General features: G+C 50.5%; 1 protein-coding gene across 1 annotated transcript in view; it reads right to left on the minus strand.

The window, feature by feature from the left end:
- vwa3a (von Willebrand factor A domain containing 3A) overlaps positions 1 to 15,089 on the minus strand; it is a gene marked incomplete at its 5' end in the record, with an annotated part of 59,730 nt that overhangs the window by 44,266 nt on the left and 375 nt on the right. The window contains 3 exons of the mRNA XM_084329135.1: positions 11,074 to 11,180; positions 11,297 to 11,398; positions 12,192 to 12,246. Of these exons, the coding sequence (XP_084185261.1) occupies positions 11,074 to 11,180; positions 11,297 to 11,398; positions 12,192 to 12,246 (264 nt within the window). The remainder of the gene's footprint in view (positions 1 to 11,073; positions 11,181 to 11,296; positions 11,399 to 12,191; positions 12,247 to 15,089) is intronic.

Below are 15,089 nucleotides of genomic sequence, written 5' to 3' on the forward strand. Positions count from 1 at the left end.
TGTCGGATGGGACGGGCTTTCCTCCCTGTAGACAGGCCAATTCATCGGGGAACGAGTCTCTCTGGGCTCGCTGCAGTAGAAGCAATTCTGCTTCCTCGTAGTTAGCTGCTGACATATCAGCGGGGGACTTGCACTCCGGGTGGTACCGCAGGAATGTTCTTTGTTGTGCACTCTCTATGGACGTGCAATCGTTTATGTTAGGGTCGGTGGAGGCTACGGTGCTCAATCCACAGAACACAGACTTCTTAATTTCCACCTCCTCTGGACTTGCTTCCCTCGGGATAGGCATGGGCCACTGTCCTTCCGGGAGTCTTAGGAATGCGGGGCCGTCACTGTAGACATTGCGACGGGTGAGGTCATCCAGGGGCATCCCCCGGGTGATGACGTCAGCTGGGTTCTGTTTTGTATCAACGTAGCGCCACTCTGTTTCTCCGGTTAACTCTTCGGTTAAGTCTTGAATCTCGGTGACTCTGACTCCCACGAAGACTTTGTACTTGCATGAGTCCGATTCGATCCAGGCGAGTACCGTCGTGGAATCTGACCACAGGATTGTTCTAGACACCGGTATGGTGAGCTCACGTTGGATGAGCGTGGCTAGGTGCGGTCCGGCTAGGGCTGCGCAGAGCTCTAGACGTGGGATAGATTGTTGCTTGCGTGGGGCTATTCTCGAGCGGGCGAGGACAAATGCTGTGTAGATCTCTCCCCCTTGGTCTTGGGCCCGCAAGTAGGCTACTGATCCGTATGCGACCTCTGAGGCGTCACTGAAGACGTGTAAGTCCATTTTACATGTCTCTGGCCTCACCGTGGGTGGGAAGTAGCTTCGGCGCATATTAACGCCTGGGAGTGAGTGGAGCTCCATCTCCCACTCTCTCCAGGTGGATGCAAGGTGTGCGGGAATGGGGTCGTCCCAGCCCTGGTCCTTGTCCCACAATGCTCGTACAATCATTTTTGCCCTGGTGGTGTACGGTAGAATACATCCTAGCGGGTCATATTGTCGGGCGAGTGTTGTGTACACACTCCGTCTGGTGGTCGGCGCCGCCGCCGGCCTTCCCTGTTCCGTAGTCAGGGACTTGTGTCTGTAGTGAAGCGAATCTGTTTTGAATCGCCACACCAATCCCAGGGTCATCTCCTGGGCTTCTCCCGGGATTGTAGCCATCCAGGTCTCGCTGCTGGCTGCCTTGTCCTCGGAGGAGAGGCTGCGCAGTACTTGCGGATCGCTGCTGGCCCACTGCCTGAGATCAAAGCCGCCTTTGATCAATGAGGCGCGGAGTTTAATCAGGAGAGCCTCGGCTTCTTCCTGGGTTGAAAGGCTTTGTAGACAGTTGTCTACGTAGAAGCTGTTCTTTACGCTGTGTCGGACCTCTTCGTCCGCTGCTGGGTCCTCTGCTACATGTTTCTGTAGTGCAAATGTCGCACAGCAGGGGCTGCACGTCGTTCCGAAGGGGAGGACTTCCCATTGGTAGATGGCTGGGTGCTCATCTCCTGGCTTCTCTCTCCATAGGAACCGTAACAGGGGCTTGTCCGCCTCTACTAATCTCACCTGCAGGAACATTCCTTTAATGTCCCCGCTGATGGCCACCTTTTCCTGGCGGAAGCGGAGTAGAACGCCGAGTAGGGAGGGGCCGAGTGTGGGACCGGGCAGTAACTCTTTATTCAGATTTTGGGATCCGATCTGGTAGCTGCAGTTAAATACTATGCGGTCTTTACCGTTGTGATGGACCTTGTGGTGGGGCACGTACCACGATTCAGTGGTCTGGTCAGCCTCTTTAATGTCCATCTTTGTGACGTGTCCCGCTGTGATGAGCTTCTCAATCTCAGCGCGGTATACACTCTCTTGGGCGGGGTTCTTGGCTAAGCGCCGCTCCGTGTTCAGCAGGTACCGTTCTGTGGCGTCTGTCTTGGCGTGGAAAGTAGGCATTCCTTCTCGCCGCAGGAGTGGCGTGGCGTATCTCAACACGCCGTTGACCGGGACTCTCTTGGTCCCTGTCTCGAGGAGGTGAATGGCGTAAATGTCATCTTTAGAGCGAATGTCTTTCTTTCCATTCTTAAAGGGCATTTGTTCCAAGCTCCATAGCCGCTCTACGTGTTGCAGGAGTGCGGTTTCTCCCTCTGTGACTCGGGAGTGGAGACATCTAGTGGCTGTACTTCGGTTGAGAGATTTGGCGAGCGGGCCTTGGAGAGTCCATCCCAAACGGGTCTCGACTGCTGCAGGACAGCCTCGGGGTCCGGTATGAACCCGGTCTATCGGGACAATGAGGTCTGCATGGTCGGAGCCTATCAACAGGGTCGGCATAGCATTGTCTATGAGCGGGATCGGTAACTTGCGCAGATGTGCATATTTCTCCATCAGCTTGGCGACGGGGTATGTGTACCGCGACAGTCCTATTTCTTGGCTGGTGAAAGCGTCTGCAATCTGGTACCGTCGCTCAGGCTGGCCGCTTGCTGCGATAGAGAATGAGACATTCTCGCCCTTTATCGTCTTCAAATCTCGTCTTATTGTCCGAATTGTCATTTGGGTTTCGCTTCCCCGCAGCCCTAGCTGGGCCGCAGCGGAGGCGAGCAGCAGGGTCTTCTCTGACCCGTCATCGAGGACGGCGTAAGTGTCCAGGACTTTATTCTGGTAGCTTAGTGTCACACGCACTACTTTTAGGAGTACTCGGGCTCCACTGCTGCTGGCGGGATCGATGTACATGACGCTCGCTTTGCGGCTGGATGGTGCAGGTGAAGGGCGCCGTCTGTTACTGTCGTGAAGTATGTCCAGATGGGCTCCATCGCACTTGGTGCACCTTTTCTTTAAGCGGCATTCGGCTGCCATGTGTGAGCGCGCACAGCGAAAACAGCGCTTGTTGGACTTTATCCATTGACCTGCTTCCTCCGCGTTCAGCTTGGGGAAGGAGTCACATTGCGCTAGCCAGTGTTCTTTCTCACAGTAGGGGCACACTATCTTCCACTTCTCCGTTCTGGAGGGGGTACTGTGGCTCCTGCTGCTCGGTACTGACTCCGATTGGTGCATCACAGTCACCGATCTTCTTCCATCATTTAGTCGTCTGGTTCCTTCTCTGGAGCCAGGGGTGCTCCGTCCGAATGTATCTAGCCGTAGGCTGCTGACTTCTCTCGCCAGGAAGTCTGCTAGATCGAGGAGGTTCGGTTCGGGGCCATTCGGGTCTCTGTGGTCCCTCTGCCGCCTAAAGCGCTCCTGACGAGCGGGCGGCAGCTTCTCCAGGATCCTTTCCACATTTGAGTTGGCGTAAAGTTCATACTTCCCCTTCTCTCTTTGCGCTCCCAACATCCCTACCAGGGACTGCACTCTGATGGACAGGTCGTCCAGTGCTCGATTGTCTATTGCTGGGGGTAAGCGGTCGATGTGTCGGATCTCCTGGATCACGTAATCCCATATGCGCCCATACCTCTGGTCCAATGCTACCAGCGCTGCTGTGTATGGGGTGGTGGAAGTCGCGTAGGCGAGCGCTATATTATGTGCGCGGGGCACCTTTAAGTGCTGCAGTAGGATGGCGTATTTGTGGCGTTCATCCAATACATCCACCAACATGGTCTCCAGACACATGCGGAGTTCTGTATACTGGGCCCGGTTCTCTTGGGTGAAGTCGGGTACCATAGGCGTGCCAATGTATGACGCTGACTGTGGATACATCGGCGAGCGTTGGGGGAGAGGCCTCCTAGGCGAGTCTCCTCCCGCTCCTTGGTATGGGCTGGTACCGGCAGTGTACCATGGCCCGCTTGTCCAGGTGCTGTTCCTCGGTGCGGGTCGTGCGTCGTGCTCACCCGTGTATAGAGTCGGGGGTCTGTAGCGCAGCTCCGCGGGAGTATAGCCTGGGCTGTACCGGACCTCCTGGTCCGGTAGAGTACTGTGCTGTCTTCGGGCGCGGTTCTCCTCCTCTTCCTCTTCGTCTTCAGTTAGGTCATCCAGTGCTTGTAGTCTCTGGTTTAGCCTCTCCACAGGATATGCTGCTCCTTCCCGGTTGCTAGGTCTCGCTTGGACCGGTGGGGGGAGGTGGTCTGTGGGGGGTATAGACCTCGTCTGTTGGTCAAGTTCAGGGTTGTTTACTCGGCTAGGGGATGCCGCCCTGGAGGTGTGTCTAGACGAGTTCCTGGAGCCTCTGGCGGAGGGAGAGGGTGTTGTCCGTCTGATCAGCTGTTCTATTAGTTGCGCTTGCTGTCTGTCCCGCTCTGCGTCCCGTAGAGCACCAGCAGCTGCTCGCTGGCTGTCTGCTCGGTCTCGGGCCACATTCTCTTCCATCTGAATGCGTCTTATTTCCAGGCGTATGTGCTCTTCTTCGCTCCGTTGCTGTATCTGCAATCGATCGCGTTCACCCTGGAGTCTATCGCGTTCAGTAGAGGCTTTCAGGCTGATGAGGAATGCCTGCTGTAGGGTCCTCTCTGCCTCGCTGGGAGAAGGCGGTTGTATAGGGGAGCCTTCCCTCGGGGTACTCCTTGCGGAGCCTTGGAGCTCTATCTCCACGGTGCTCTCCCCGTCTTCTTCCGTGCCGAGTTCTCTTTCGGTAGCGTTGTATTCCTCCCGGGACTCATCGGGGACTACTTCTTCAGTACTGGCGGGGTGTGAAGTCATGTCTGGTTCCCACTGGTCCCCACCGTGAACTTGGTCAGTTACATTAGAGCCCGTAGGGGCCTCTATGGTCGGGGTAGTCTGGGCGTTGGGGTTAGACATACTTTTACTTTCTAGTTTTACCGCGTTTACTGTTAGTAGAAGACTAGGTTGTTGACTGACAGCGTAAGCCTCTAAGTACTGAGGGAGCCGTCGTTCGCGCTGCGGGCGTTGGTTAGGAGGATCGTTTCGTGGAGTGTTCATCATAGGCCATTTCAATATTAATAACACTATATTAATATTACACTAATTACCCTCCGGCTCGAAGGACCAATTGTAACTGAGGGGTACAATTCCCTGACTGTATTACTAGATATGATACTTACTACCACTACCTTTGTACTTAATATTCGGCCACCCAGTACACGGCATAAATATATTATCATGAACACTCTCACGTAGATGAAACGGATCCAACACAAATGTACGAATTAGAAACAGGTCTTTATTTCCTACACAGCGATGGTGTGTAGAATAAGCACTTAATCACTTAATTACATTTATGAATTGAAATAGTATGCACTTTTATGGCAAGGAGTATTCGTCGGTATATCAATAGATAATGTCCAATCTCTGAAGGCGCAGGTGGTAAATATACGACCTGGAATAGTTAAGGAATAACAGCAATGATACTTTAATGATTATAGGCTGGATACACTAGAGGGGGTTAATCCGGTCGCTTGTAAGCCGACAGGAGTAGGAGGGGGGGGGGGGGTAGAATCCAGCTGCCTCGTCCGGCCAAGGGTATCCCAGGTGAACCCACTGTAGTGCCGTTCAATGCGCCGGCGATCCTTGGACCACAGATGAAAGCAGGTGGACTCTTTGTGGGCCGGCTCTCTCCGGTCCACGGGGGAGAGATGTGGAGAGACCTCGTCTTGCAGAGCGTCTCCTCACCTTGCGTCCTCTCCAGGGGGGGGGGTTCCAACACACGGTAGTGTCGGGGGTCTTTATCCATAGAATAATCAAAGTATCCAAAGCATAATCCGTGCCTGGGAAGGCGGGCTGTCGTCGGTAGAATAATCCGGTATACAGGTCCACTCGCTCGTCGGCTCTGGGGCTCCTCGGGTGCAGCTTCACATAGGGTCAACCACCCTGGGTAAGCAGCCAGTTCTCTGCCCGAAACGATGGGGTACTGACTACGGTAGTATTCTCACCGCACGAAGCACTATATATTAACAGACTATTATTAGCTTAATAGACTACGTCCAACTCGACGATATAGTGCCAAATATGACTATTCAAATATTAATATACACGATGTCTCAATACCGATGGTAGGCCGAACTTGGCCTTACTCCCACACGTGGCATCGCGGGGAGGCTTTACGTCTGTGACTCTATTGGAGGGTAAGAAACTGGACTGAAAAGAAAGTCCTACTTTAGTAGCGCAGTATATATACGCACTATGAACAAATAGTCCCATTAGTGGTGCGGTAGCCAAATTCCTACGCGGAACTAGGACTTGTTCGTACATGTCGAGCGGTACGTTTGAACTGGGTCTGAGGGGTATGGCAGCCTGGCACCAAGGTCTCGACCAATAGTAGAATGGAGACTATTATGGGATGTTCAGTAGGCTAGAATGGATATTCAATGCATATTGTACAAGGAATATACAAGGGATATCAGGGAATATTAGAGAATATACAAATACAATTAAATATATATATATATATAAATAAATATATATATTCGGTTTAATCTGGCCCTTCACAACACAATTGCTTTTAGCTTGTCAATCAGAATGGAGTGATTGACCGTGTCAAAGGCCTTTTGTAGGTCCAGCATGACCATGCCGCAGTATTTGCCTGCGTCCACCTCTTGTTTGATGTGGTCATTCAAATAGAGAAGGCATGTGTCAGTGGAGTGGGATGTTCTGAAGCCAGATTGGAATTCGTAGATTCGATTTTTTTCCGCTAGGTACTTTTCGACCTGTTCGTAGACTATTTTTTCCATGACTTTCGAGATGGAGGTGAGAATAGAAACAGGGCGGTCTCTGTGTGCGTGTCTCTCTCTCTCTCTCCACAGTGTCTCTGTGGGCGTGTCTCTCTCTCTCTCTCCAGTGTCTCAGTGTGTGTGTCTCTCTCTCTCTCCCCACACAGTGTCTCTGCGTGCGTGTCTCTCTCTCTCTCCCCACACAGTGTCTCTGCGTGCGTGTCTCTCTCTCTCTCTCCACAGTGTCTCTGCGTGCGTGTCTCTCTCTCTCTCTCCACAGTGTCTCTGCGTGCGTGTCTCTCTCTCTCTCCACAGTGTCTCTGTGGGCGTGTCTCTCTCTCTCTCCACAGTGTCTCTGTGCGTGTCTCTCTCTCTGTCCCCACAGTGTCTCTGTGCGTGTGTCTCTCTCTCTCTCCCCACACAGTGTCTCTGTGCGTGCGTCTCTCTCTCTCTCCCCACACAGTGTCTCTGTGGGCGTGTCTCTCTCTCTCTCCACAGTGTCTCTGTGTGCGTGTCTCTCTCTCTCTCTCCACAGTGTCTCTGTGTGCGTGTCTCTCTCTCTCTCCACAGTGTCTCTGTGTGCGTGTCTCTCTCTCTCTCCACAGTGTCTCTGTGTGCGTCTCTCTCTCTCTCTCCACAGTGTCTCTGTGTGTGTGTCTCTCTCTCTCTCTCCACAGTGTCTCTGCGTGCGTGTCTCTCTCTCTCTCTCCACAGTGTCTCTGTGGGCGTGTCTCTCTCTCTCTCTCCACAGTGTCTCTGTGTGTGTGTCTCTCTCTCTCTCCCCACACAGTGTCTCTGTGGGCGTGTCTCTCTCTCTCTCTCCACATTAGGCTTGTTCAAGATGGATTTCGGTTTGCCTCGACTAGTAGACGAGAGTAGCCGAGTGAAGCCGGGGGAGGAGTTAGGAGGGCGGACACTGCCGATTTCACGAGAGCCCCTCGCCTAGTCTCGCGCGGCAGATACGCTTTCACGTCACCACACACACATTACACACCTGTCCAGCTCATTATAATGCGATGGCCGTGTGCAAAATTAGATCAGATTCAAATGTACAGCACACCATATACTGCTACAGTGGAATATACTATTCATATACCATAATGTATACCATCTTGTTGCGCGCTCCTGGCCGCACACACACACAACACACTGCTGTATGTGTGTGTGTGTGTGTGTCTGACAGCTTGAAGTTTATCATGATGATATGATGATAACGCATAACATAATAAAGTCTTCAATCAATCAATCAAACGTCTCATAACTCCCTGGCTGTCACATGGCTGGTGACTGACAACTTTTCTGAGCCAATAGGCGCTTTGCGCGACCGTAGCAAGTCGCTTCCCAGCCGGGAGCAGCCGGCTGAGAGGTACTGTGGAGCCTCGCTCTGAATGCTGCGCGCGGCTCGCTCCCGCGGGAGTTCCGCGCCTCGCCTCGTCAGGTTTTCAGAGCAAATCGGACAACATTCTAACCGTCATGCAACGCGCTTGGCGAGGCAGTAGTAAAACCTGCGCAGATCTGCGTCCGCCTATCCCATCTTGAACAAGCCTAGTGTCTCTGTGGGCGTGTCTCTCTCTCTCTCTCCACAATGTCTCTGTGTGTGTGTCTCTCTCTCTCTCCACACAGTGTCTCTGTGGGCGTGTCTCTCTCTCTCTCTCCACAGTGTCTCTGTGGGCGTGTCTCTCTCTCTCTCCCCACACAGTGTCTCTGTGGGCGTGTCTCTCTCTCTCTCCCCACACAGTGTCTCTGTGGGCGTGTCTCTCTCTCTCTCCCCACACAGTGTCTCTGTGCGTGCGTCTCTCTCTCTCTCCCCACACAGTGTCTCTGTGGGCGTGTCTCTCTCTCTCTCCCCACACAGTGTCTCTGTGCGTGCGTCTCTCTCTCTCTCCACAGTGTCTCTGTGGGCGTGTCTCTCTCTCTCTCCCCACACAGTGTCTCTGTGGGCGTGTCTCTCTCTCTCTCCCCACACAGTGTCTCTGTGGGCGTGTCTCTCTCTCTCTCCCCACACAGTGTCTCTGTGCGTGCGTCTCTCTCTCTCTCCCCACACAGTGTCTCTGTGGGCGTGTCTCTCTCTCTCTCCCCACACAGTGTCTCTGTGCGTGCGTCTCTCTCTCTCTCCCCACACAGTGTCTCTGTGGGCGTGTCTCTCTCTCTCTCCCCACACAGTGTCTCTGTGCGTGCGTCTCTCTCTCTCCCCACACAGTGTCTCTGTGGGCGTGTCTCTCTCTCTCCACAGTGTCTCTGTGGGCGTGTCTCTCTCTCTCCCCACACAGTGTCTCTGTGGGCGTGTCTCTCTCTCTCCACAGTGTCTCTGTGGGCGTGTCTCTCTCTCTCCCCACACAGTGTCTCTGTGGGCGTGTCTCTCTCTCTCTCCCCACACAGTGTCTCTGTGGGCGTGTCTCTCTCTCTCTCTCCCCACACAGTGTCTCTGTGGGCGTCTCTCTCTCTCTCTCCACAGTGTCTCTGTGCGTGTCTCTCTCTCTCTCCCCACACAGTGTCTCTGTGTGCGTGTCTCTCTCTCTCTCCACAGTGTCTCTGTGCGTGTCTCTCTCTCTCTCTCCACAGTGTCTCTGTGTGCGTGTCTCCCTCTCTCTCTCTCCACAGTGTCTCTGTGTGCGTCTCTCTCTCTCCCCACACACAGTGTCTCTGTGAGCGTGTCTCTCTCTCTCTCTCCACAGTGTCTCTGTGGGCGTGTCTCTCTCTCTCTCTCTCCACAGTGTCTCTGTGGGCGTGTCTCTCTCTCTCTCTCCACAGTGTCTCTGTGGGCGTGTCTCTCTCTCTCTCCCCACACAGTGTCTCTGTGGGCGTGTCTCTCTCTCTCTCCCCACACAGTGTCTCTGTGGGCGTGTCTCTCTCTCTCTCCCCACAGTGTCTCTGTGGGCGTGTCTCTCTCTCTCTCCCCACAGTGTCTCTGTGTGCGTGTCTCTCTCTCTCTCCCCACACAGTGTCTCTGTGGGCGTGTCTCTCTCTCTCTCCCCACAGTGTCTCTGTGTGCGTGTCTCTCTCTCTCTCCCCACACAGTGTCTCTGTGGGCGTGTCTCTCTCTCTCTCCCCACACAGTGTCTCTGTGGCCGTGTCTCTCTCTCTCTCCCCCCATACAGAGGCACAAACTGTTCTTGCATCTACCCACGCCATTCCCTGATGACTCATCTAAAATAACACAAGAGGCATATCAAAATAAACATTAATACCCTTGTGAAAATAAACAGCGAGGCCCGGCAGAGATAAACACTGGGCCCGAGCGGGCCTCTCCTTCAGCTCCCGCTGCTAGAACAACATTCAGAGCCCATTGGCGTCGACAGAGGAGTACAGCTGGAGTGACTGGACAGCTCTTAAAGAAGACCACAAGGCAGCGTGTTTACCCTGCCGTAACACATCAAGGGATATTTGTCAGCAATAATATCCGGGGCTTGATGAATGACAGGAATTATAGTGGCTTTTGTGTGTGTGTGTGCATGTGCGTGTGCGTGTGTGTGTGTGTGTGTGTGTGTGTGTGTGTGTGTGTGTGTGTGTGTGTGTGTGTGTGTGTGTGTGTGTGTGTGTGTGTGTGGAAATACAGCTATGTCTGAGTGATCTCATCTGGGTTAAAGGTAGAATGCCTGGTGGTAACACAAAAGAACATTGAGGAGGTTTTTTTCCTCCCCACTTTTATTTATTCTGGGAAATTGTGCTGAGCACATAGGTCTTTTTCAGGCGACACAATGCTATATACTCTATAAACATGGTGCACTTGAACTGCCCAGTACAACCACATCCCTCTACTGTATATGCCTGCCGGCCACTGAGCAGCTCCACTGGAGCAGTTGGAGATTGAGTGTCTTGCTCAAGGGCACTTCGGCGGCAGCCGTGTAAGGGAGCTGAGAGGATTACTCATTAACTTGATTACTCATTCACTCATTCACCATGGCGGCACGGAGGTGTAGTGGTTAACACTGTCAGTGTCTCCTCAATGCTAGAAGGTCCTGGGTTCGATTCCCGCTTGGGGACCAGGTTGCAGCGTTGCCAGGTACCCAGGTGGGGTAGTTTGCATGTTCTCCCCGTGCTTGCAAGGGTTTCCCCCCCAAAAAGAGATAAACCCAATGGAAAAACAAATCGCTAACGCTGTCGCGTCCCTGACGAAGACAGACAGGAGCACTTGGATTGGTGCCCGGCCGCTACCCAATGCTGTGTGTGTCGCCCATCTCGCATTTGTGTATTAATCTGCATGACAAATAAAGACATCTTCACTTCCCCCACTTCAATTAAAATTTTGATGCAGGGATTTGAGCCGGCAAGCTTCAGGGTAACAATGCCGGCTTCTCTAACCATTAGACCACTGCTGCCCAAGTACTCTACTGTCTACAAGTGTCCCGAGTATACAAAAGACATACCACTGAGCCACTAAATGTTTTTTTTACCTCACTACATATTGTCTATACATTGTATTCAGTGGTCACAAGGGACAACAGTGTTACAGCATGACAAAGCCGCAGATTTCCTCGTTTCCTGATTTGACCTTAGACCTCACATAATGAGTCTCACCTGGAGGGGTTAACATCCCTGGGACTGTCCCAAAGGCAACTGGACTCTGAACCAAACGACATCAGGAACAGCTTCTCTTTAGTGCTGAGTTGCTCCTCTATAAGGGTCTGATGCATAGGTAAAAGAGTCAAGACACATTCACACGCACGCACACACACATTCACATTTTTACTTATGAATCAACCAATGTGTCGTCCTCAGGTAGGGTTACACCGTCTCTTACCAGGAGGCCCCTCTGTAAGTCCTGCAGTCTCTCTCCAGTGCAGTTAGCATCAGAGCAGTCAATAATCACTCCAACTCTCCAACCCTTCATTACACCAAACACCTGACTCATACAGGAGAATGGCACTTAAGTCATTTACATTCTATAACACATTTTCATTTGTATATTATCACATATATTCTTTTGGCTACCAAAAATGGGGCCAGTGTGCCATAAAGGAATTATGAGAAATAATTCAGCAGGAGGGCGGCTGGGTAAGTGCCTGACTACCACCGCAGAGACACTGGTATCGAATCCAGCTGTCAGCGGTACCTCCGGCTTGATCGGTCGTCCATACTAACCAATTGGCAGTGTTAGCGGGTGGGAAGCCGGTGGGGTGTGTATCCTGGTCGTTGTAAACAGCGACTCCTACAGGTCGGTCGGGGTGCCTGCTCAGCGAGGGAGGGAACTGGGGGAAGCAGTGTGAGCCTCCCACGCATTACGCTCCCCCAGTGAGAGTCCTCGCTGTCAGGTGAAAAGAAGCGGCTGGCTGACTCCATATGTATCGGAGGGGACATGTGATAGTATCTATCAGCCCTCCCCAGACCGGCAAGTGGGGGGCAAATGCGCGCAACGACCAGGAAGGGAGGGAAGGGAATTGGCATAATGACTAAATTGGGATGGGAGAAAAATACAGAAAAAGGGGGAGAAAAAGTAGATAAAAAAAAAAGAAATAATTCAGCAGGCTTATTAATAAGCATTTTGACAAGCCATTTTATTTTTACTTGTTACATTTGTAAATAATCAGTGTCCTACAGGATTGTTTTTGTGTATACGCCTGCTGCCCATGTCACAATTCAGCAGTTGGCCCTCCATGAGAAAACCTTTGAGCACCGTAGTGTATATACTTCTGTACCTTCTTGCTCCCTTGGTTGAGCCACCTTATTCTGCCATGGTACAACTCAATGACCCTGCAGAAAGAGCATATAACATTATCTCATTATATGACTTCATCAGCAGATTTTGTGATACTGAACCAGAAAATCTGCTGGAAACCTCACATAAACTACATAAAAACTAAAATCGCAAGGAGCACTGCAGTACTAGGGAAAACCAAACACATCTTGGATCATAAATCACTGTACATTCTATATCGCTCACTAGTACTACCATATCTGAACTACTGTCGGGAGATTTGGAGTAAGACTTATAAAAGTAACTTAAAACCATTATGCACACTACAAAAAAGAGAGTATCAATAAGGTAGGATATCTGGAACACACAAACACACTGTTTTTAAAATCACATGCCATGAAACTCAGGGACCTGGCTGAATTTAAGACTGCACAAATCATGTTTGGAGCACGAAACAATTCACTCCTGGGTAACATCCAAAACATACAATTTAAGAGGAGAGTCTAACTTCAAGAAACAGGCTGTTCATTCAACAATGAAGAGTATGTGTATTTCAGTTTGTGGAGTGAATCTGTGGAATGGTTTGAGTGTGGAATTAAAACAAAGCTCAAATATAAATTACTATACTATAATATACTCTCACAGGTATATGGACGAGGAGGTGTTGTGTTGACCGCTTGAGCCCTGGCGTCCCTGTCCAGGGGCTAGTGCTCAGCGGGATTATCATTAGTATTATTATTAGTATTACTGATATTTTCTCCTCATAATATTTTCTTTTCATAGTGTGGAAATTTGGGTTGTATGAAAATGAGCTAATATGAGTTGCATAAGATAAGAGTGTGAAGGGGGTAGGAATACATAAGTTTACACTCATTTGTTTTTTATTTATGTTCGAAAATAAATAAATTCATTCATTCATTACTTCATACACCAGAATATTCTAGCTGTGTCTCTTCACAGGTGCTGTCAGTCCCAGCAAGACCCTGCTGCAGCTGTGCTTGCCACATTTGACATTTGTGTGTATGTGTGTGTGTGTGTGTGTGTGTGTGTGTGTGTGTGTGTGTGTGTGTGTGTGTGTGTGTGTGTGTGTGTGTGTGTGTGTGTGTGTGTGTGTGTATATGCGTGTATGCGTGCATGTGTGTGTTTGTGTTCAGTAGCACATGTTTGTATACAGGGAGTATGCATTAGTGACGGAAGATGTTGCATTCCAGTACTCTATACCACGTGCTTGTGCATGTGAGTCAGTGTGTGTGTGTGTGTGTGTGTGTGTGTGTGTGTTTGTGTTTATCCATGTATATTCAGCAGTACTCACTGGTAGAGCTTAAAGTGCAATTCTGAGACTGCATGTGGGTTAATGTCCAGGTGTCTGGTGAACCCTCTGACACAAACACAGAGAGCAGACAGAGTAGGAGTAGTAGGGGCCACAAATAACAAGTTACATGATGAGATACACTGAAATATCAACAGACAATATACTCTAGGTATTGTCTGAAAGCCAGGAAGACCCAGAAACAGCTGGAGAAGGTCTGTCGAGGCGGATCTCAAGGAAAAAAGAACATCATGGAAGGAAGCAGAGAAAATCGCCCAACACCGAACCAGCTGGAGAGATTTCATGAATGACCTATGCTCCCCAAAGAGCAAAAGGGTTTAAGTAAGTAAGTATTGTCTGATAGTAGTTTTTACTTAACCCTTTCACTGCCGCACTACCAAACGGTTAACCCTTTTGTAGAGCATTGTGCTAGTCTGATACACAAGCTCGATACGTGACGGCCTCCGTACTACTCTGACGTCACTCAGGAAGTAAACACCGGTCAGGTTAGCAGCATATAGCACTAGACTGTATCGTGTCATCCCTGTAAGCTACTTGTATTAAATAACCATCTACGCTCACCTGCCTACCTCTCGTTCTTTCTACTGTGACAATTCACACAAGGTTAACCCTTTCACTGCCACACAACAGCAGGTTAACCCTTTCACTGCCACACGACAGAAGGTTAACCCTTTACTATCACACAACCGACGGCGACCGTCGGTAGTAAAGGGTTAACCTTCTGTTGTGTGGCAGTGAAAGGGTTAAGAATGTGAGTCTGTTGCTTACTACAAGAGCTGTGGGGACAGAATAATACTAAACAAGGTAGTTTGTTATTTTATAATACATTTGTTATTTTCTGTGTCCTTTTATTAATTACAGGGAGTGTTGTAACTCTCCCTGCACTACAAACCACTTGATTATCTGAAGTTAGGCAAATCTAGAAAGCTTCACCTGTTCCATACCTGCACTTGTTCTAAGAATCCTAAACAGTCTGTATTTATATGGGTGGGGGATAAATCTCATATTATCATCGGCCTAAAAAAAACACTTACATGGCCTTGACGTCGCCTTGCGAGAGAAGCTGCGAGAGGCGGAGCTGGGTGCTTTGCAGACAGTGAGTCTGGAGCCAATCAGAAGAGCTCTTCGACTCAGAGGCCTGAGCCCTCTGTGGTCTCTGAGGTCACACACACACACACACGCACACGCACGCACACACACACACACACACACACACACACACACACACACACACACACACACACACACACACACACACACACACACACACACACACACACACACACACACACACACACACACACACACACACACACACACACACACACACACACACACACACACACACACACACACACACACACACACACACACACACACACACACACACACACACACACACACACATAGAAATGGGTGAAAATAGAACAGTTCCTGACAGAAACATGATTGACCACATTTCAATGCTGGTCTGCTATCTGGTACAGTGGGCCTAATGCAACAAATGTAAATACCAAAACACATTGAGGCAAATAATTCACCACTATTTCCTTATCTATCTTTTTCCCC

The sequence above is a fragment of the Notolepis coatsorum genome (genome assembly GCF_963971535.1).
Source record: "Notolepis coatsorum genome assembly, chromosome: 14".
NCBI lineage: Eukaryota > Metazoa > Chordata > Actinopteri > Aulopiformes > Paralepididae > Notolepis > Notolepis coatsorum.